This window comes from Hydra vulgaris, chromosome 05 (assembly GCF_038396675.1).
Source record: "Hydra vulgaris chromosome 05, alternate assembly HydraT2T_AEP".
Classification (NCBI taxonomy): domain Eukaryota; kingdom Metazoa; phylum Cnidaria; class Hydrozoa; order Anthoathecata; family Hydridae; genus Hydra; species Hydra vulgaris.
Window position 1 is genome coordinate 9,919,208 of NC_088924.1, and position 22,891 is coordinate 9,942,098.

The 22,891-nt window shown below is 25.9% G+C and overlaps 1 protein-coding gene across 2 annotated transcripts; it reads right to left on the minus strand.

The window, feature by feature from the left end:
- Positions 1–729: 729 nt before the first annotated feature.
- LOC136071843 (uncharacterized) lies at positions 730–22,136 on the minus strand. Of its 2 annotated transcripts, XM_065797323.1 has the most exons (9): positions 22,058–22,136; positions 21,710–21,772; positions 19,692–19,769; positions 13,065–13,169; positions 12,844–12,969; positions 11,297–11,602; positions 8,858–9,064; positions 1,214–1,381; positions 730–903 (listed from the first exon to the last, which is right to left on the minus strand). In XM_065797323.1, the coding sequence occupies exons 2-9, from the start codon at positions 21,763–21,765 to the stop codon at positions 768–770; spliced, it is 1,182 nt and encodes a 393-aa protein (XP_065653395.1). In that variant the 5' UTR covers positions 21,766–21,772; positions 22,058–22,136; the 3' UTR covers positions 730–767. The 2 variants fall into 2 exon arrangements, with proteins under 2 accessions (XP_065653395.1, XP_065653396.1); XM_065797324.1 differs by lacking the exon at positions 22,058–22,136 and having other exon boundaries at positions 21,675–21,772.
- Positions 22,137–22,891: the final 755 nt, after the last annotated feature.

Genomic DNA, 22,891 nt, shown 5'->3' on the forward strand with positions numbered 1-22,891 from the left:
TATATTAAATATATTTTTAAAATTTCTTAAATCTTGCCGATTTGTTTAAATAATTACATATCAGAGTAAGCAGCGGCAGTGCAGTGGTTCTGAGTTCATTGATAAGGAGGGAAAACGTGAACTTTCTTGTTTGATGCTTCATAGAACCTCTTTATAACATATGTTCTTAACTCCATCAGTGATATTTTTGTCTTTTTGTGTTTTAAAATGACATGGTCTCAATCGAAATATCGTAAAGAGTTTGATAGAACAGACAAAAATGACAAACGACAAAAGGCAAAACCAGTTAACAACTTAGTTTTCCATTTTTTATTATTCGAATTTCGCTTTTTTAAAGATATTTATTCTATTGAAGTTGCTGTCTCCCCCATGTTCTATATCCATCGCATCATTCCATATATATATCCCTTTTATTGCAAAATAGTACCAGGCCAAATTTAAAGTATCGGTAAAAAAATAAAACAAATCTTGTTCATAAGCTATATACAATTATTTAAAATTATAAATATATTTCATAAAACAAAGTATGATAATTAAAATAACAAATTAATTTGCAGATAAAATGTAAAACCTGAAGAATTGTGTAACATATATATATATATATATATATATATATATATATATATATATATATATATATATATATATATATATATATATATATATATATATATATATATATATATATATATATATATATATATATATTTGTATATGAAATGTTAAACATTAAAATCATAAAATTTAAAAACACAATTTGAGCTGATTTAATAATTTTCGACAGAAGTCCCAAACAAAACTTCTTCTTCAGTTAAAGAACTAAAGTCATCAAGCTTGCCATAGGTGTGCTCACTTTCATCTGATAAATTGCATTCTTCAGAATCTTTGCGGTCGTCAAAAGACCTAAAATATTAAAGCAATATAAAAAATATAAAATAAGTAATATAAAAAGTGAATAACTTTTACCGTATTTGTAACGTCTCATATGGTGCTCATAACAACTCATTGAAAGTGTTAGTTATGCTAAACCTAATGTTGCCTTACATGGGTCTACAAAAATAATCTTCATGTTAGCCGCATATAAACTTACTATTAGATATAACACGCTAACTATACTTAACGCCTTAATTAAGCTTAGCCATAATAAAAAAAGCACAAGTTAGCTACTAATCTAAAAAAGTAGAACGATTTTTTTCTCCCAATTGTAACTTACTGTGCTGCAACATTACAAAACTTCTGAGTTTCAAATTCTTTAACTAAATGTGGTGGGTCCCAATAGTGCAATTTTCGTCTCCATATTCTCATTACACCCTGCCACGAGCGTGTGCTGCAAACAGAATATTTATCAGGCGTCCATGGGTGAACAGGTGTTCTGTCGCTTCTGCAAAATAGCATAAATACTAACTACTCAATTATGTATTAAACTAATTATGAATAAGATTAGGTTATAACTAAACCTGTTTTAAATTATAACCATCTTAGATTGAATTACACAATAAATATTATCGGATTATATTTCAACTAATAAGTGCCGTGGCTACTGGGCCTGAAGCCCCCCCCCCCCAAAAAAAAACTTGTTATTAGAGCCCCAAAATCTTAAAAGTATTCACACTAGGTGTTATTTTTAAAAAAACTCCTTTAATTTTGGAAAGGACCCCTAAATTTGCAAATGCCCCCCTCATTGAGGTGTGGGGTAGCCTAGCCACGCCTCTGTAACTAATAATAGATTAAATACGATATTTACCATTCCGTTTTTGCTTAATCAGTAAAAAACAAACTTTGAACAATAAACAACATAAAAACAGTCATAAATTAGTAAATAAATATTAAAAAGTTGAACAATTGAAGAAAATTACAATATTTAAATTTGCACAAAACAGAGCAGCTATAGCTTGCATAGCTTCAGTTAAGTGACGTCACCGAAAGTTATGCGCTGTGTTAACTATATCAGATGATGGTTCATATTCTATTTTAATTTCAAAAATTATTGTTCTAACTTTTTTAAAATATGAAATAAAACAGTTTATTATGTTTAATAAAATATGAAATATTACAGTTTATTATGTTTAAGCTGTAAAAAAATTTTTCTACAAAATGAAAGTCAATAAAAAAAATATTTTAAAATAAAGTTATAAAGCTCTTTATCATGAGCACTTTTGACCAATCGACAAATCTCTTTTCATTAAGCTCAAATACCAAACCAATTGTTTCAGCCATTAGATATTGCTAACCTATTGGATTCTTTTTTCAAGACATACGTCGTTGAATTATCATTAAAATATAATATAAACAATTCAAAGCAATACAAAAAATTCAAACAAGCTTTTGTGACTCTTTTTAATGTGTCTCCATCAAACAAGAATTGCCATGGCTAGTTGCAAGTTTCATTGTGTTTTCATACCAAGTTCATTTTGATGCATGCACAAGTCTTTAACTTTTTGTTTTTATAATGGCTAGAACACCATTTTGTGCTTCATGAATCTTATCAACATCATGCTTTTTGACATCAGCAATAAATCAAATTTGTAAACCAGTAAATTGTTAATATTGTAGTATATTACAACTGTTTGTGATTTGTATTGAGAGTTACTTCAGCGAAAACAATGGAACTTGCATGGACTACCGAGCTGTAATTTTCAGCTTGGTAGTCCATGTCACCTAGTAAAATGGCAGTTATTTCTTGTCAATGTTAGAATTTAGCTTTCAATTTCAAATAATAATTTAAATTTTACAACAAACTGCAATTTCAACAAAAAGCATTAGTTTAAAGTCATAGCATTAAACTGAAGAGTAATACATGTGAATTGTTTTTAAATGATGTCTTGGACATCCTTTTACTAAGTAAAATATCTAATAAACATTTCTTAAGCTTTCTTTTATTGTGATAATAAATGTTCCTGAAATTATTGTTGCTTTGTAAAGTTGCAATACAAGTAAAATTCATCAGAAGATTCTAGACAAAAAAGTTAATCAGTTTTAAACTCTTAATCAAAAATGTATTAAAAAAAGGTTTACTACAAAAAGTTTAAAGGACACGCCTACTTACAACAATAGACCCAAAAGTCAACGTTTTGGAAATAGAATCAAAAGTAGATTGCCTAGATTAATAAGTTGATGAGGAATGTAAATAATGGTCATAGAAGGACATGTTTTCCTATAAAAACACTAGCACATGCCAAAAGTTCAAGGTTTGATAAAATACATCACAAAAACACTCTGAGTTGTTATTATCGACCTTAGAAACAAAATATTTTTTTCGGTAAAAAACAACAACAATCACTTATTTATCTTTAATTAATCTTTTATTTAAATAAAAGAAACAGTAAATTAAAAGTAACTAGTAATATATAATACCGGTAGAAAAGCAAAGGCTATGTGAATTCATAGCCTCACTTAATTTGGCTGTTGATATCAGGTAGAGAAGATGAATGCAAGAATAATATCTGGAAGAGAAGAAAAAGCTATGTGAATTCCTGGTCTCAATCGATTTGCAGCAAAAATTACCACCTCTTGTTTCATAACAACAAGCAGCTCTTATGCTTGCAGCTGGGCAAAATGGAAGTATTACTACAATAAGTAATAACCCTACTTATTTTATTTTGGGATATTAACTCATGTCAGTGTTCTGACTTGTTGCAACACTGGTTTTGGTGTTTTAAATCTAGATTTTGCATTATTAGATCAGGTGAGTTGCAATGATGCATTATGCACTTTAAAACTTTGTGAAAATGTAGGAAGCTGAATAGTAACTACTGAATCATCACTATAGATTGCAGAATGTACTCTAAGCCAGTGTTTGGAAGAACGCGTTCCAAAAGGAACGAGTTCTTTGAACTAGTTCCTTTTTTGAGGAACGAAGCTTGGAACTGGTTCCTTTTAAAATAGTGGAACGAGGAAAGAGAACGAATTCTTTTTTTGAAGGAACGTGAACGAAAAGTAATAGTTCCTTAAAAATTTATAACTTTACTTTTTGCAATAGTTGTTTTTAAAGTTCAAAATCAAAATAATTTGTATTTAGATGATGTTCAACCCAAGTTCGGATTTAGTTGGCCACATGTACTAATTTTTGAATTTAATCTTACAGTTTAAAAATTAGTACATGTGCTAACTTAATCTGAACTAAAACCACATAAAATAGATAAACATTAAATAAAAGGTCTTCTTAAGTTTTATTTCACGTGGTTCTAGTTGGCGGAATGAATCCGATTATTGACATTGTCAGTGATGTTCCAGTTATTGAAAGTGTCAGAAATTATGCATGTAATAATAATACTGAAGTTAGTGGTAAGTTTGTATAAAATATGCTGTTACTTTCTATCTATTTTATATTGCATTGACTTAAGTTTATTATTTTTTAAGTAAGTTTATTAACTAACGTCCTTAACTTAACTGAGGTCGTAAGTCTATGCAACTAAATTACTCATTATGCTTAACACTAAGTAATGTTTTCTTTTTCTCTTAGATAAAAGTTTGCCTTTGAGCGGCTTGGAATCATTTTTTGTATTTAATGGAATGAATGGCAATAATATAAATGCAAAATGTGTTTTGTGCGGCCCTTTAGGAAAAGAAATAAGTACAGCTAAAAATACATCATCTAATTTAAAACGGCATAAGGTAAATAAATGTTAGTGTTTCTTACTATTTTGAATTTAACTCAGTTAACTTATTTTGAATTATGCATGAAATAAAATACATACTTAGCATGCATAGTATCATTCTATGTACTTCATACCAGCAGATGCAAAAAAGAAATTATTGTAAACATAAAGTAGCTTGAATAAGTGCATATATTGTTAAACATGCAAATTCAATAATTACACCATGTTGAATAAAGAATGTAACTCTTTGAATTTGCTGAGGTTTCAAATTTGATTTACTTATTAGTAAAAACTGTTAATTTAAATTTTTTTTTTTTATTAGAGAATTCACCCATTCAAAATGGTTGCTTTTGAAAAAGCTATAAATGAAGGTAAAAAGATGCATTTGTTAAAAAGAAAAAATTAAGTTCATCAGAGAATGTGAAAAAAGGAGTGGTACAATCTACTCTTGAGAAATATGGAACCAATAAAGGAAATGAGCACTTTAAATTAAATCAAAAAAGTTTAGATCAACTTGTAAATTTTATTGTTAGTGAAACACAACCCTTAAATATAGTTGATAAACCATCATTTGTGAATTTGGTGAAATTAGGCCTTCCTAAAGACCTGAAGATTATTTGTAGTAAAACTTTAAAACTACGTATTAATAATTTGTATTTATCAAAGATATTACTTCAACACTTGCAGATGTTATGTATGTTGCAACCACAGCTGACTGTTGGAGTAAAGGTAAAAGGGGTTATATTGGGGTGACTTGCCATTGGATAGATCAAAAGACTCTACAGCGTCATTCAGTATCTTTAGCATGTAGTCGCTTAAAAGGAAGACAAACATATACTGTTTTGGCTAATGTTTTGTATAAGATTCATACAACCTATAAAATACAAAGCAAGATTGTTGCTACAACAGCAGACAGTGGTTCGAATTTCGTAAAAGCTTTTAAATCATATCCAATTTCAATAAATTCAGAGAATGAAGAAGATAGTAATGATGATGATGAAGATAATGACAATGACAATTTATGCGATGAGAATATAAATTTGTATGAAATTTTGGACAAAAGTAGTTATGAACAAGAAGAAAATGACTTATTTGTTCAGTTACCACAACATTTTAGATGTGCTAGCCATACACTAGACTTAATAGCAAAAAACGATGTTGAGAAAATGGTACAGACTTCAGACTAAATGGTACAGACTTCAACTAATTTTAAGAAAATTTATAGGAAAGCAAAGTGTTCATCATTATGGAGTAAACAAAATATACCAAATAGAGTTGCTGAAAAAATTCACAATACATTAGAGGTTTATTTAAAAACACCAAACAAAACAAGATGGAACTGTACCTATGATAGCTTATTACAAATTAAAAATATATTTTTAGACTCTAATGGACATAACAAAATGAATAACATAATGGATTTTTGCGAAATACAAAGGTTCACTAATCAAGAAATTCAATTAATTCATGAATACTGTGAAGTGATGACTCCTCTTGCCCAATCTTTAGACTTTTTACAAGGAGAAGAATCAATGTTCATGGGGTATTTGTTACCAACGCTTTATGCTTTGGATAAAAAATTAATTATTTTGCAACAGAAAAGTATGAACTTTTGTGGTCCACTTGTCAACACGTAAGAACTTCAATTAAAACTCGATTTTGTTCTATTTGGGAAAAAAAAGAACTAAAATTAGCATCTTGTTTAATACCGCGTTTTAAATTATTATGGCTTGATGGTGTCAAACGTTTCACAGCAGAAACCTGGTTAAAGTCTTTGTTTGAAAATGTGGATCTTAGTTCAACAGCTTGTGAAATCAAATCCTCTTCACATACAGCAACAGGTTTGTCTAAAGAAGACTTTTTCTGTTTACCAGTGGAAAGCAACGTAGTTACAAGTTCTGGTATTGAGGAGTTGGAGTTATATTTAAAATCACAGTCAAAAGAGTTTACTGTGTTATTATTATACCCAGCAGTATTAAAAGTTTTTTTAGAACTTAACACACCTCTTCCGTCGAGTGCTCTGGTTGAACGACTATTTTCGGCAGGGTCTAATGTGATGACTGAAAAAAGACATACATTAAGTGACTCACTATTTGAAAAATTAGTTTTATTGAAACAAAATAAAGTTGGTGTCTAAAATTTTTTCTTTGTCTTTATACTTTTTTCTTGTTTTCTAAATCTTTATTTTACAATAACACTTTTATAATGCTCATACTTCCGAAATAGCTGAAATTAATATATCAATTTTATGTGTATAAAGTACATGCAGAGACAGACTAGGCTGGCAGGACACCAGAAATATTAAAAAATTTTTTAAAAGTAATGATTAAGCAAAACACTTTAAAAAAGCACCCGCTTAGCGAAACAATATATCTACTCTTAAATTTGTCATAAATGTGCAATAAGTAATACCATTTACTATGTAAAAATAAGTTTAAAAAAAGGAACGAAGTACAAACGAGTTCTATTTTTTGAGGAACGCGTAACAAGTTATTTTTTTGATTAAGGAACGAGGAACAGGAACGAGTTCTTACTTTACGAAATGAACGGGGAACGGAATGAGATCCTTTTAAAAAGGAACTTTCCAAACACTGCTCTAAGCAACTCTATAGATTTATCTTCCTTATTTTTTTTAAATATTTTACTCTACAATATCCAACAATTAAATGCTTTGTATAACATTAAAACTAATTATTAGTTTTAGTATTAGTAATACTAAATAACATGCTGCTTTGTATAGAACTAAAAAACAGTATGTTTTCTAGTTGCCAATATTCATTTTTCATTTACTCAAGTCTCAGATAGTAGGTACCATTTGCACCATCATTTGAAATAATTATGTATAACTATCTCTTTTGATTTCATTGATGATTGTTGTCCTGCTTCATGGTGTCCATTTTTAAAACAGATCTGATACTCTTTGCTATTTACTGGAATAAAAGAATTTTTAATTGTATTTAAAACAGAATCAATTATCATTCTTATTGAACAGAAACATCTTTTCTATCCAAAACATGAGTAATTGTAAATTTTTTTCTTTAAGTAAATTTTTGGTTGTTAAAAAATAGATGCTATTTGAAGCATAAAGAAAAGTGAAAGAAAATGCATTAAAGTTTTTGAGTCATTTATATTAAAGGTTTATATTGTTTTTAAACGGTTTGTAAAAAGTGCAATGCCAACAAAATCTCCTAATATTTTATATATTATTTCTAACTGGTTAACATTTAACAATCAGAGCTTGACTTAATGGCTTTGTCATTTTTAATAAAATTTGTGAAAAAATCAACATCAGTTTTACATTTTAATTGTGTGCTTTTGCTCAAACACAAACAAAATCAAATGAATAAATAAAAACAGAATATTTTACTTATTTTTAACCAAAAATAAATATTTAATACTTTCAGAAAAACAAATCCCATTCTAACCTTTTGAAATCATGTAAGTAAAAAAAAAGGAACTATTTTTACACTATTGTCCTTAAAATATTGTAAAAAAAGAAATGTTATACATTTTTAAAATGTATAACCACAGTACATGAATGTACTGTGGTCTACAGTACAATGACATAGTAGTATAACTGTACTGTGTACACCACAGTACAATGACATAGTAGAGGCAAGTTAGCACTTTTAACAAAACTTGGGATTTCTGTTTTTTTTGTTTAAAAAAACCTCATAAATTGAGTATTGAGTGACTAATGATGTAAAAGTGATCAATGACTAATGTAAAAGTGACCAGGTATCAAGTGACTAATGATGTCAACTCTCTTTGTAAAACAACAGATTAATCACAAACTATGCTTATTTTTAAATTCTTAATTTTTGTGTGATAAACCTTGGTTCTCTATCTCTAGAAAATATCTATTTTAGATCATAATATTTGATTGGTTTTTAATGTGATTAGTTAAAAATTATCTGATTGACTTTATTATCATTTGTCAACATGTTGAACTTAACAATATAATTTAAAATCATCAGTTTGTCTCCATTTTTTATCAAGAACAAATGTTATTCAATTAATATTCAATTTTCACATAAAAAATACTGATAAGATAAAGACCTCGGTTCATAACATCAAACTGTTTGAAATAAATTCTCTGTTTTATATTTTTCTAACTTTTATTTTCTGTACTTTTTGATTCCTTTTATGATACTTTATAATGAACACATAAATTTTTCAAAGATCTTCATACAAAACAACATTAAAAATGGTTATAAACACCTTTAATCATAAATAAAAAATAAATAAGAAAGTAATACCTTGGTACTTCAGCTATGTATTTTTTGTAGCCTTCTGTATTTTTTCCAATTGCAATTTGCTTTTCTCGATTCTTTATTCTTTGTTCATCAGTTTCAATAAGTTTAGAATCTTTTTTACTAGTTGAACTTTTAGAAGTTGTGTCAGCAGTTTTGATAAAATATCTATTACTATTTTTATTGGTTTTAAGATCAGCCATATCACCTCTTCTATAAATAAAAACATAAAAAAATTCTAAATTAACCTCAAAATAATATACTTTACTTACTGGGCTACACACATTAATTGAAAACTATTGCTTGAAACTTATTTAATTACAATGATTATGTAATTAGATAAGTTTATGAAAACTACTGATTGAAACTTAACCAGTAGTTTTCATAAACTTATTTATGTTTATGAAAACTGAATTAAATAATTATAAAATCTATTGATTGAAACTTATTTAACTACAATGATTATGAAATAAAATAATTATTAATTGTGATTTCTTATTTAACTACAATAACAAGTTGAGTAAAAAAATCAAATAAATTTTGATGTAAAAGTTAATATATATCAATAATTAAAGCAATTATAATATAATTAAAACATAAAATTAATAAAAACTTAATAATCATGTTATAAAACAATGAGTATTTTCCATAAAGGATGACTTTAATACTGCAAAGGAACAATTCAAAAATTTAAAAACCTTTCCCAGATATACCATATACAGAGGATTAGTATGGCAGACATTATCAAAAGCCTTGAACACTTTAAGAGCAATACCCCTTGCTTCATTTCTTCCACCAATGTTTTAAAAATCACACTTGTTACAAATATTTAAATAGAAATTAATTTAAAATGTACTCCTTGTTTACAAATAGAATAAATTCAGATACAACTAAAAACAGATTTTGTTTTTTTTAAGATAATCTTTTTAATCTAAGTAACAATAATTAACTCAATAAAAAAGCCAAAACTTATTTATCACCTAGGACACAAATATTTATGAAGACTTGTTAATTTTATGTTACATGTTATTTAGGTTATGGAAACTAAAGTAAACATGCATTTGTACATACTGTACATTGTTAAGGGTTTGAATGCTACAGTAACAATCAGTAATTCTATGTAGTTATAAGTTTTTAGATCATGCTACTTTAGTGAAATGAAAAAAAAAAAAAAAAGAAAGAATACTTAGTTTTCAAAATATTTGCACATGTAAAAGAAATAAAAACTAAATGCAAATAATTCTATCTTTTTTAATATATATTTAAATGCATACTCATAGTACACATTAATAGGTATGCATAAAATAAATTTCTAACAACAAATTTAAATTTTCTGACCCAAAAATCCAAAAAATTAGTACATTATATATTTACATCTTATGATTATACAACTTTTATTGTTTTCAGCTGACTCATTGTGCTTTGTTGAGACCCTCTAATGTATCCACCTTTTTTTTAATGAGAGCAATATGTAATAAATTAAAACTATAATGCTAACAAAATCAAGTTACTGCTAGCAATATTATTAGGAGCAAGTCATTTATTGGCATGTATATAATTAGGAGCAAGTCAATCATTTTATGTAGTATAATTCAGAGCAAATCATTCATTTTATGCAGTAAAATGCTAATTGGAAAACATTTTACACTGGTCTAAATTATTCAATATAAAAAGTCAATAATTTTTGACTTTTTATATTGAATAATTTCTATATAAAAAGTCAAAAATTGTTGACTTTTTATATTGAAATTATTTAATATAAAAAGTCAACAATTTTTTAAAAAAAAAAAAAAAAATTACTTAAGGATTTATAGATGTATCATTTTATATTTGAAATTATAGAACTGAACTTTTTTGAACTAAAATAAGTGTAATTATAACTAATTTTGTTATAGTTAAAAATAAATAAAAATTTATATATAAAAAGTATTATAAATAAAAAGTTGTATATAAATAACTTCTAAAAGAATTTTCTTATAAACCTAACAATAACCATGACATAAGATATGATACTTATATGTCATGTAGCTTAGCTACATGATATAAGTATATGGCTTATACACAAGTATCCAACCCTCGGAATTAGGGTCGGCATTCGGCAATGCTGATCTAACTGCCAACCTGAAAGTGTTTGAGGTCGGCAAAAAATTGCCGACCACCTTTCTATGTTTTATGGTCACATAATTATTGCCGACCTGATGCTGACCTCAAAAAGATTGAAGTCGGCAAAATATTGCCGACCTCATTTTTCCAAATTCCGAGGGTTGAGTATCCAACCTTCTTAAAAGTATACAGGGTTTCTGTGAGTATATTATTTATATAAAAACATAGTTTCTATATAGTCAAGTATATTATCTCTCTAGTTGTATGAAGATTTTTTTTACAATTTATTTTTGTTTAATTTCTACAATCAACTAAAAATAAACTAACAACTAAAATAAATACCTTGATACTTCAGCTATGTATTTTCTGTATACTTCTGTATTGTTTGTGTTTTGCTTCTCAAGGTTTTTTACTTTTTTTTCGTCTTTTTCTATAGATTCATTTTTACCAGCATTCTTAGAAGTTGTGTCAGTTTTTACATCATTTTTACCAGCATTTTTGGAAGTTGTGTCAGTTTTTACATCATTTTTACCAGCATTCTTGGAAGTTGTGTCAGTTTTTACATCATTTTTACTATCATTCTTAGAAGTTGTATCAACAGTTTTTTTTAAATTTTCATTTCCAATATTATTTGATTTAACATCAACCCTTATTTAAATAAAATATTGATTAATTTCAAAAAAAGGACTCCAGATATCTTAATTAAAAATAAACAATTTTTTATATATTTTATATATTTCCCAAAAAAGAATTAAAAGTGCCAACCACAAGGACACATCACAGATAACCATAGACTTGTTTCATATAAATGAAGCATCAGTAAAAAATTTAGAACGCACCAAATTTTATAAAAATTAGATTGAAAAAAAAGCATTAAAAAATATTTCATTTTTATCTTTTATTCAGATTATTTAATAGTCAAAACACTTACAAGCCAGTACTTACAAGAAAACAGAAGCATATTTACTATTAAAAACACTTACAAGTCAGTACTTACAAGAAAACAAAAGCATATTTACTATTTAAAATACTTACAAGTCAGCACTTACAAAAAAACAGAAGCACATTTACTATTAAAAACATAGTCTAGTAATACATATCTTTTCAAATTTGTTCTTTTTACTGAACTTAGTACTATTTATATATTCTTCATTTGTTTTATGCTTTTTCGATATGAATACCAACTAAAATCTTATAAAATTCATATAAGAAAGATGCATGTCTATTCATTTAAAACTATAAATCTTTAAAAAACACTTTGAAAATCTGCTTTTCTTATTATTCTCTTCTTTTCTTATTATACTCTTCTTCTTGTCTGAGTACTCAACATTATTTTAAAACTGTAATATGACTATGTAAATGGAGTTTAGTGATAACTGTCTGACCATTTGTGACTAAAAGTGGCTCAAAGTGACTATGTCTGACCATTTATTATATTTGCACTCGATCTATCTTATTGTAAATATTATTATATGGCATAAAGAAATAAACAAATAATTTCTTGATATTAAGTTAGAAAGAGTGTAACAACTGTTGTTGTAAACAACTAAATGAAGATGAGGTAACTAAAATGAAGATGAGGTTTTTAAAAGAAATAAACATTTGAGTAGGGTGTTTTTCAAAAGTTTGAAAATAAATTTACCTGAGGAAGAAAACATATATATAGCGTGTAAAAAATTGAAAACCTAACCCTAATCCTAAAAACTCTCAGAAATGTTCTACCCATCCATTAATTTAAATCACTTAGACTTTGATTTACAAAAAATACTTTTTACCTTGACTAATTTTAATAAAAACTTTAAATGTTTTTATTAAAATCTTTAATTAGGTAAAAAAAAAGACTTATAAAAAGGCTATGTTGCTGCAAGCAAATTAATTTTTAGATTTACCTTTGTCGCTTAACTTCTTTGTTGCTTTGTTGATATGATCTTTTATTATTAAGTAGATCATCATTTAAACTACTTTTTTCATTGTCTTGTATTTTGGAATCTTTATTTTTTTCAACTGGAACAAAACTTTGCACAAAAAAAAAGTTTTTAAAACAAATTAGAAAAAAATTAATTGAATACTGATTACAGAAAAAAATATAAAACAGAAAAAAAATCCATACACAGTATAATCTGGGTGATGCTTTATTGAGTATGAAATATCTTTAGAAGTTTTTGGAAAATCACATTTTTGTTTCTTTTTATTCAACTGAGGGTTATTAAAATCACTAAAAATTTAATTATTTAGTATAAATATATAGTTGAATAAATATTATTAATATTACAAAAACTCATTATACATGATTTTGAAAATTATTATTCATGAGTTTTTTAACATATAATCTTTAATAATTATGGCGATTGACTAAAATGTGGTAGTAGATTAATCAAAAAATAATCATCACCCACCCAAAGGATTAGGGTGGATGAGGGAGGGTGGTTTAAAACCACCCTCCTTCATTTACCCTTATCCTTTGCAAGTAGACTGCATTTAACTTGTTTTTCTTAACAGCAACCTTGTTTAACAAGTTTGTATTTTGGAATTTAGGATAGAGAGAGAGAGAGAGAGAGAGAGAGAGAGAGAGAGAGAGAGAGAGAGAGTTGTAAACAAAAAAAAAACAAAAAAAAACAACAGATAAAACAAAAACAAAAAAAAGAGTAGCCTTCTCAATTGTAATGGTCATCTGGAGCCTTGAAGAAGCAAATTTAATAATAAAAAAAATTGGTCCCATTAAAAATCATTTAGAAAACAAGACATTCATAGCTTACTTCATATAATAATTGAATGCTTATACAGTCTTATACATATTTAATATCTATTACACACGGGTCATTTTGTGACGATAAACTAAGCAGTTTCTGTTATCACTGCTCTCTTACTGATATCTTCAAATTGGTCAAACTTATAATAAAGTCTAATTATAAAAAAAGTCGAAGTTAAACGAAACTAAAGATTAGAACTATAACAGAAAAATTCAAAACATAAATCTCTTCAGAGTCCGAGTTAACATACCTGCATACATAATTTATGGACGACCACATGGGAACCAATTTCCAACCCTGAATATCGCTCTCAAAGACTTGATGTCGAGCGAGCCTAATCATGCTCATTAATAATGTGTTTCAGTTTTAATTCAATTTTACTTATCACATGCATTGCAATACATAATAAATGTCTTAACTATGTTATGCAGCTTATATTATGTTTGCAAAAACTCCTTTTACATAACAAGTTAATTTTTTCTTAATATTGTGTTCTCTTAAATTACTTTTAAATTTAAAAAAATGACTTATTTTTGTAAATGTAATGCATTTTGGTAAAGCTGAACTGAGAAGTAGATACCTAAGAGAAGCATAATAAGTAATTATAATAATAAAAAAAAATAGCAGAGTGAGATAAATGTACAAAAGGACAGATGTCCAGTGGTAAGAAAAGATTCATTTTGGAGTGAAATACTAAAATTAATTATACCAAATTGAAAAATAAAAAAAATCTTGAAGGTGTGACAGTCAATAACTGAATTTTATAAAGACAAAAATAACTTGATGCTTAAAAATTATCAAGTTTGTATTTCTTTTAAAATAATAATTTTATATAAATCAATGCCTTTTTAAAATGGAAACTCGCTAATAACTAATGTTCAAATTAATGCTAATTTTAATAGTTTAAAACAACTCTCACGCACGCAGATTTTCATTCAATTAAAAAAGAAGTTTGATAATGTTTAAGTAATTTAATAATGAATTTTTTTTTAAAATATCAAAACTACTTTTAAAAAATTAAAAAAAATTTTTAACTGAATATTTAGTACTAAAAGAAATTGTTTCATGAAATACAATTATTTATGTTACGTAAAACAAAAACTTTATTTAAAATTTTCAAATATATGTTTATAGAATTTCTATTGGAGAGTTTTTTCTTTTCTTAAACAGGTTTTAACTCCGAGCCTGCTTTTTTTAAAACGAATGTGTTATTTTATGAACACTATAAAAATTACTAATGTTACACAAAACAAGAATCTACTAAATATGCATTTATATATATATATATATATATATATATATATATATATATATATATATATATATATATATATATATATATACATACATATATATATATATATATATATATATATATATATATATATATATATATATATATATATATAAATATATATATATATATATAAATATATATATATATATATAAATATATATATATATATATATAAATATATATATATATATATATATATATATATATATATATATATATATATATATATATATATATATATATATATATATATATATATATAAAGAATCTTTATAGAAAAAAAGCTGAAATGCACAATTGGCAATTTTAAATTTACCTATAAACCATTCATTCATTTATTGCAATTTGTGGATAAATAATGAGATAGAAATAAAAAAATTTGGAGAAAAAAAAAAGTAACTAAATACATTTGAATGAAAAATGTTCTTTAGTTAAATACAACAACTATATTATTATTATATAGTATATTAAATATTATTATTAATATAGTAATAAAATAAGAAATTCAATCATTAATGAAAAAAGATTTTCAGCACCAGTAAAATGAAAGTAATCAAAATAAGTGAAGCAAAAAAATTATTAGATATAGTTTATGCCATATATAATATTCATCTGCAAAGCAAATTAAAGTAGTATATCATAAATAATAGAAAATATTTTGAATTCTTTTTCAAAATTTAAATGATTTTTATGAAATATTAGTAAATGCATTTTCCAAACTATATTCTGATTATTTTTCAAACCTTTTTTTTCAAAACTCTGATTTTTTTCAAGAATTTCAAGAAAAAAAATCAGAGTTTTGCAAGAATTCATTATGAAAAGTCAAAATAGCAATTTCAGTCATTTCAGGTGGTTGTTGACTATTGACCAGCTGTTATTTTCCACACAGATATACACAGTAGAATCCTATTAACTCTGACTCTCTTGGGAATATATTCATATTGTTCAACTTACTGAATGTCTCAATTAGGCAAAGCTCTTGATATGTCAGGCTTTTTGAAAATGTACTACTTATCAAGATTTCAAGACTTATCAAATGTTGTTCAATATAAAAATATGTACTACACATATATAAAACCATATATGAAACTTATGTGAAATATATTTTAGCAAATAATATATACTATATACATATTATTATATAGGCAGTTTATTTCCTTCCTTTTTGTTTTTCTCCCCCTCAGCCTAGAGAAGATGAATGTTATTCATCTCCAACAGGCTGAGAGGGTCACTACAGTGGAGGAAGCTAATTTAAAAAAATTTCATTGTGGTTACAACAATTTCTCAACACAAACCTAGATGAAGGTCACTGCATGGAGAAACAAGTTGAGTGCAGTATTAGCAGGAATGTGGCGGGGATTGAACTCAGAACTTTTTCTTCATCTGTCATTACCATCCCATTACCAAAATACTCAACATACCTAAACAGTCATTTGGAACAAGATCCTTATCATACTGGCGTAACTGATTAATTGAATGTTTAAACTCAGAGAAGTATTTATCATCTACAGAGGTGGAAAGTAACGAATTTACTCACGTTACTGTAATTTAGTAGCTTTTTTGTAAACTTTGTACTTTTTAAGTATTATTTTAAATACGTCTTTTTATTTAGATATATATTTTTTAAAATATTGTACTTCACTACATTTTGAATCAAATACAATACTGAGTAAAAAAAATTATTACGTATTAGTTTAATATTTTATTTATATATAATATTCTATTTATATATAAATAATAAATTATTACTTATTAGTTTACATTATTACATATTGTTTAATATCGCAAATAGTATGATTAAATTCTTTTTTTTTTTTTGATAAAAAATTAAGCCATTTTTATAATTTTGTTTTGTAACAGTTTTTACTGTTTTAAATGAAATTAGGGGTTGTTCACAAATTACATCAAGCATTAGGAAATACATCACACAATAGGGTATTCAATTTTGTTAATCAACATTTTCTTTTAGTTTCAAATCTAGAAAAACCTTTCTTTTGATTAATATAGTACCTAGCCAAACACAAACAGTGGTGTACCCTCCGATTTTTTTCTTGTCGTCTTTCAGACAACTGAAACAGTTTTTATTTCTCATTTGAGTCATCCGCTATGAAAACCATTAGTCTGGTGTAAAAGTTTTTTTAATATATTTTCTCGAGTGAAAATACTGAAAAAAAAATTTAAACGTCTGACTACTAAAATACATCTAATAAAAAGCGGTTTATTTAAAAGTAAATAAATTAATTTATTAATTAATTTAATTAAAGATTTTTCGCCATTTTATTCGTAGTCGATATCTGTATTGTTTTGTTTCTTTTTGTCAATCTTAATAATGGTTTCATTACGTGAAGCAAAAAAGTTGAAAGCCAAAACTGCAAAGAAAATTATTGTATATAGAAAAATATTATATTATTTTCTCTCAATCTTCAATCAAATTTAATTTAGCTGAATGTTTAAAACATTATGTTTTTAATGTTTTTAACATTTTTTATTTTACTAAGACTTTTTTTTTTTAAGGAAAAAAGAGTTTCCACTATGCATTCTTAATTGCATTCTAATAATGATTTTTCACATGCATCTTAATGTTTTTTATTTTGTCAATTTTGTTTGACAAAGTTAAAATAAAAATTTATTTTACTAATGAAAAACAAAAGAGATTCAGTGTTATTAATGATTAAACTGCTCATTCATGTGATTCAAAATGCTACTATAAGGTTTAAAAAAATGATACAATAGCATTTGGAAATGAAAGAAAATGTAATAATACTTTTTAAATTGACTTTAGTAAGAAAAATTAAATTAAATTTTTATTAAAAATTAAATATCTTTAAAGATTATTTGTCTATTGAGTCACAGTTAGTTTGTACAACTAAAAAATAATGTATGTTCACCCCACTTTCCTTGTACCTACATAAGTCAGTCAATCTATGTAACAACACTGTGACTACGGCTATATCAGGCATTTAATATACATATTTATGCACTTGTTCTGTAAAACTTTAAAAAATAAAAAAGAAATAAATATAATTATTAACTAACAATAATAATAGTTAAAACATAAAACTACTTCAAAATAAAACATCAAAATCAAAAAACTTTAAGGAAAAATTGAAACTGCTCCCTAGTTAGCTGTGCCTCATACTTAGAACTATGAACCATCCATGGCTCTACATCATATAAATATTGAAAATTTAAAATTTTTTTTGCGTACAAATAATATTTTTACTGAAGGCTTATTATTTGTAGGTGCATACAAATAATGACTTTTAAATTAATGCTAAATAATAATAATTAAAATTTATATGTACTGAAATGTATTAATTAGTTAACTAAATGGTATTTAAAGTCAAAAATTGAGTGACATAATTTATAGACAACTCCTTATGAAGACATCAAACAGGTACACTGCTGGCGTTTTAAACTTTAGTCTTTCTTATTTGAGTTTTAAAAGAAAGTAAATTAAAAAAGCTGCTAAAAAACTTTTACTCTGTGTACATTTTTTCATGATCTACTTTTTACTTTTACTTGAGTAAACTTTTCGACCAGTAACATTAAGTAAAATTTCATTAACAAAACAAAAGTAACAATACTTTTACTTGAGTACAAAATTTTGTAACTTTTTCACCTCTGATCATCTATACAATAATAGCAGTTTCTGAAACTTCATTCCAAGAATGAACAGGCAGATTCAAAGCATCAAGATTGGAGGCATTTGTTTTCATTGTCAAAAATATTAATGATCTTGTTAATTAAATGAGTCCGGTATACGCACTTCAACTAGTTTGGATACCATACAGCTCTTTTTATGAGCAGAGTAGCAGCATGGAGTGCTTCTAATTCCCTTAAAATAACAGGGTTTGTTTGATCTCCCAATAACAAGCAATGGGAGTTAGAAAGCCCTGTTAGCTGAATCTCGCAATTTTACATATTGGAATAGTAGAACTTTTGAAATAAATATAAAATGTTTCTGTGTTAAATAAATCTAGCAGCATAATGCTTCAAAATGCTTAGTATTTCTTAGTTAAGTTTTTTTTGCTGTTGTTATCAAGTTGAACTTAGTTTTAAATAAATTCATATTTAATGCACATGTTTTCATCATTAAAAATTTAATAGAATTATCATATTATTAATCTTCTGTTTTTAAAATTCATATTGTTTAAAATGCTATTTAAAACTTTATAAACTTTTAATTTTTTATTTACACTTTAGCAATTGCTTTAAAAATAGTAACTCATGCTACCAGTTAGAAAAAATGACTTTAAAGATTTAGAATAGCAATTAAATAAATTTAATGATTATATCTTTATCTTTTTTTAAACAATATGTAAATTTTACTGTTGAATAAACAAGTTTTAAAATCTTTTTAAAACTTGTTTTCAAAATTAAAAATATTTAATATTTTTAAATTAAAAAAATATTGTTATAAAATTAAGTAAACCACTGAATATTATCTCTCTCCCAAACTCTTATTTTTTCTAATGAGAGTATAAAATCAGACAAGCATGATTTTATACTCTTGTTACAAAAATAACAAATGTTGTTTATTGTGCTCTAAAGTCTTTCTAAATATTCTGTTTGCAAGCGTGTTTCATGTACTCCCACTTTATCATTGCATATACCTATTCTGCAAAAAGAATTTTTTTGCTAAAAAGAAAATAATGTAAATTTAAAAACAAATAAAATAAAACAAGACCTTCTTTTTTTACTATTTTGACATCGTTCTTCTTCATCCATAATATCGGCCCAACTTTTTAACTCTGTTTTCATAAAACTAAACAGTATAAACCATATTAATTAAATAATTCATATAAATTTTTATATACTTTATACTTTATATAGTACCATGTAAAACATTACTGTATAACCTTTATATATTATTAAGTAAATTTGAATTAAAAACATAAAAACTTTACTATAAGAATTTATCTATAGAGGGATTTCTACAAGGTCTCCCTAGCATTATCCTGTTATTAACTAAGTAATTTTATTGTGATGCTATGCACAAAAGTTTAATCAACATAATTTCAATCAAACTTTTCAGGTTTTTTTCAACTAAAAAAAATCAGGAAAACAAATTTAGTTAATTTTTTCTTTTTTTAAATAGATGATCAATTAGCTATAGAATTAACATTAATAAGATAAGATATTGATTTTTCTAAGCCTAAAACAATCAAATTTCTATTTATTGTTAATTCTGTTACTACTTAACTAATTACTTGAATAAACCTTATCTTTATAAGTCAAGTAATCTGATGTTGAATCTTCAAATTGCTTCAAATGATTAAACTAATCAAGATAAACAAACACTAATTCTAGACCCAAAAAGATTTAATAAAATAAGAATTATGAAAAGTTTCATCATTCTTATTGCTGTTTACTTTTGTAGTCTTTTTGAAAAATTTAAACATAATAAATTTGAGCTTTTTTTTAAAAAAAAAAGCATAAATAAGGCTAGAGAATAAACCAAATTATATTAACACCACCAGATTATATTAACACCACAAGATTATATTAACACCACAAGATTATGTTAGCACTATCAGTTCATATTTACATAGTTTGGCACCCCTGGTTTTTAGATAAGTTAATAACATGAATATTACTTAAACTTTAGTTTTTAGAAATTTTCTTAAAAGCTAGTGATCTATTTATAATAAGAAGGTTAAGAAGTGTTCAGTATTCCAACAAGCCTATCTTACAACATAAAAAACTTAATCACAAATAAACCTTGGTAGTATTAACCTATAAAATAAATTTATTAGAAGTGATACAATATTAAGTAGCCCTAAACGCATCTTCAGCAAACCAAGGGAAAAATGTTAAGCAAAGAATTAAAGGTCAAAAGTAAATTGTACTTGATAATTGTTCAAGATATGCAGTGTTCAAGTTAAAATTTTACTTTAATAGTACAGTCCATCTTAATTTTGTTTTATTTAATTCTAATTCTTACAGAAAAAAAACAACAAATTCAAAGCAGGTTTTGTTTAGTTTTTTAAAATTTAATTTAGGAGTATTATGTTCTGCTACATATTAATAATTTGATTTACACATTGAAGTAGTACAGTTAAAAATATTGAAGACTTTTTAAAAATAATTTATAATTATGCTCAAGCTAATTTAAGACAAAAGACAATAACATAATTTATAAATTAAGATAATTTGCACCTTTTTCATTTTTTTCAATATCTAAGGTTGCACACTTGGGTGATTTGGATGAATTTCTATAATCTAAATTTTTTCTAATGCTCTGACTTATGAATTTAACCTGACTCTAAAGTATAAACCTTGTCAAAAAAGGCTGTTGTACAAAAACAAATTAGTGTTATTGAGGATAACATCAACGTTTTAAATCAAAGCTAGAAACAGTTATTTGTTTTTAATTAAGATATACTTATTATCAATATTGTCGATGGTGTTAACATAACTAAATGTGGACTGAAAAATTTAAATTCAACTGTAAACAACTCATAAAAATGAAATAAAAAAATATATATATTTTTTTTACTGTGATGAGTTTTTAAACATAATTTGATTAAAGTATTTTTTCCTAATACACAAGAATATTGAGTTGTTAACAAATTTTTCCAACAAAAAAATTCACGGAATTTCCAACACAGCTTAATTTTAATCATTGTTTTAAAACTCAAGAATATCACGGAAAACAATAGTCAACAACCTTTATATTAAAAAACTGTATAATAGCATTTATACTTCCTTTTGTTTGATTTATGATACTCTTGTTCAATACGAACATCTTTTATTTCCATTCTTTAGCTGCAAAGTTCAAAAAAATAAAAAAAGTTTATTACAGTTTTACCATAATAGCTTATTACTATAATAGCAATAATATAACACGATATTATCAAACATATTTAATATTAGTAAGCACATTTCAAGACAAGGATAAAATTTTGCTGTCTATTTTAAAGGATTCAATCAAAAATAAATCTTTATAATAATTAATATATTATATTGACTTATTATATACTTTTAAATTAAAATACAGGCAAAAATATTATTAGGAGCATTTAATTAAGGGGAAATAGAAAATAAGAATACCCGCTTTAATTATTTTGTTGTGTTAATAGAGCTTTGCGATTGGAGGATATCTTTTCGGACTCGTTTGAAAGCCATTTATAGAGAGTACCTCAACTAACTGGCTCAGATTGCTATCTAATTGTGGTGGTTATGAAAGAGAGGCGCGCGCACGTTTTTTTAAAAACTGAATTGAAAAATCGCAATCGAAACAAGTATCAAAAATCGAAACAAAATGGTTTTTGTACATATAATTCTTTTCTTAAAACTTCAATGCTCGGTTGGATTGAAGAACTTTATTTTTTTTTCATTCTTTTTTTTAATTTATTTTATGTGCCCCAAGTAGTCCTTAAGCACCGCGGAAGTGCATTTAACCAGGAAGTTCACGCCTCCTTCCTTACTATGACGCGAAAATATGTCCAGAGCTCGTTTTGAACCTGGATCTCCTGCTTATAAAGCAAGTGCTCTAACCACTGCGCCGCGGTCGCGTTATGTTCCGGCCGCGGAAGTGCATTTAACCAGGAAGTTCACGCCTCCTTCCCAACCGATGTCGCAAAACTTGCCCAGAGGTGGGGTTAGAACCATTGATCTTTTGTTTCTGAGGCAAGTGCGCTACTAATGCGAAAAATAATTTTTAACTAACTAACAATTGTTTTGTAACAACAAAGGTTCTGTTTTATCAATTTATACAAATGTCGACAGAGACGAGTCACATAAAACAGAGCATGACATCAATATAATATCATATATATAGTTGGTTCAATATTTATTGCGAAAATCTGCTTGTTTTGATTTATTATTATTACTTTTCGACCTCTCTACACCTTCAGGAGAAAGAGAACAATTATTTTCTTGAAC

Coding starts and splice junctions, on each gene's coding strand:
- LOC136071843 (XM_065797323.1), bottom strand. CDS start 21,765: ATGGAAATAAAAGATGTTCGTATTGAACAAGAGTATCATAAATCAAAC. Junction 13,170..19,691: donor CAAAATAGTAAAAAAAGAAG/GTCTTGTTTTAT, acceptor TTAAATTTTTAG/TGATTTTAATAACCCTCAGT. Junction 1,382..8,857: donor TACATAGCTGAAGTACCAAG/GTATTACTTTCT, acceptor GCTATTTTGCAG/AAGCGACAGAACACCTGTTC.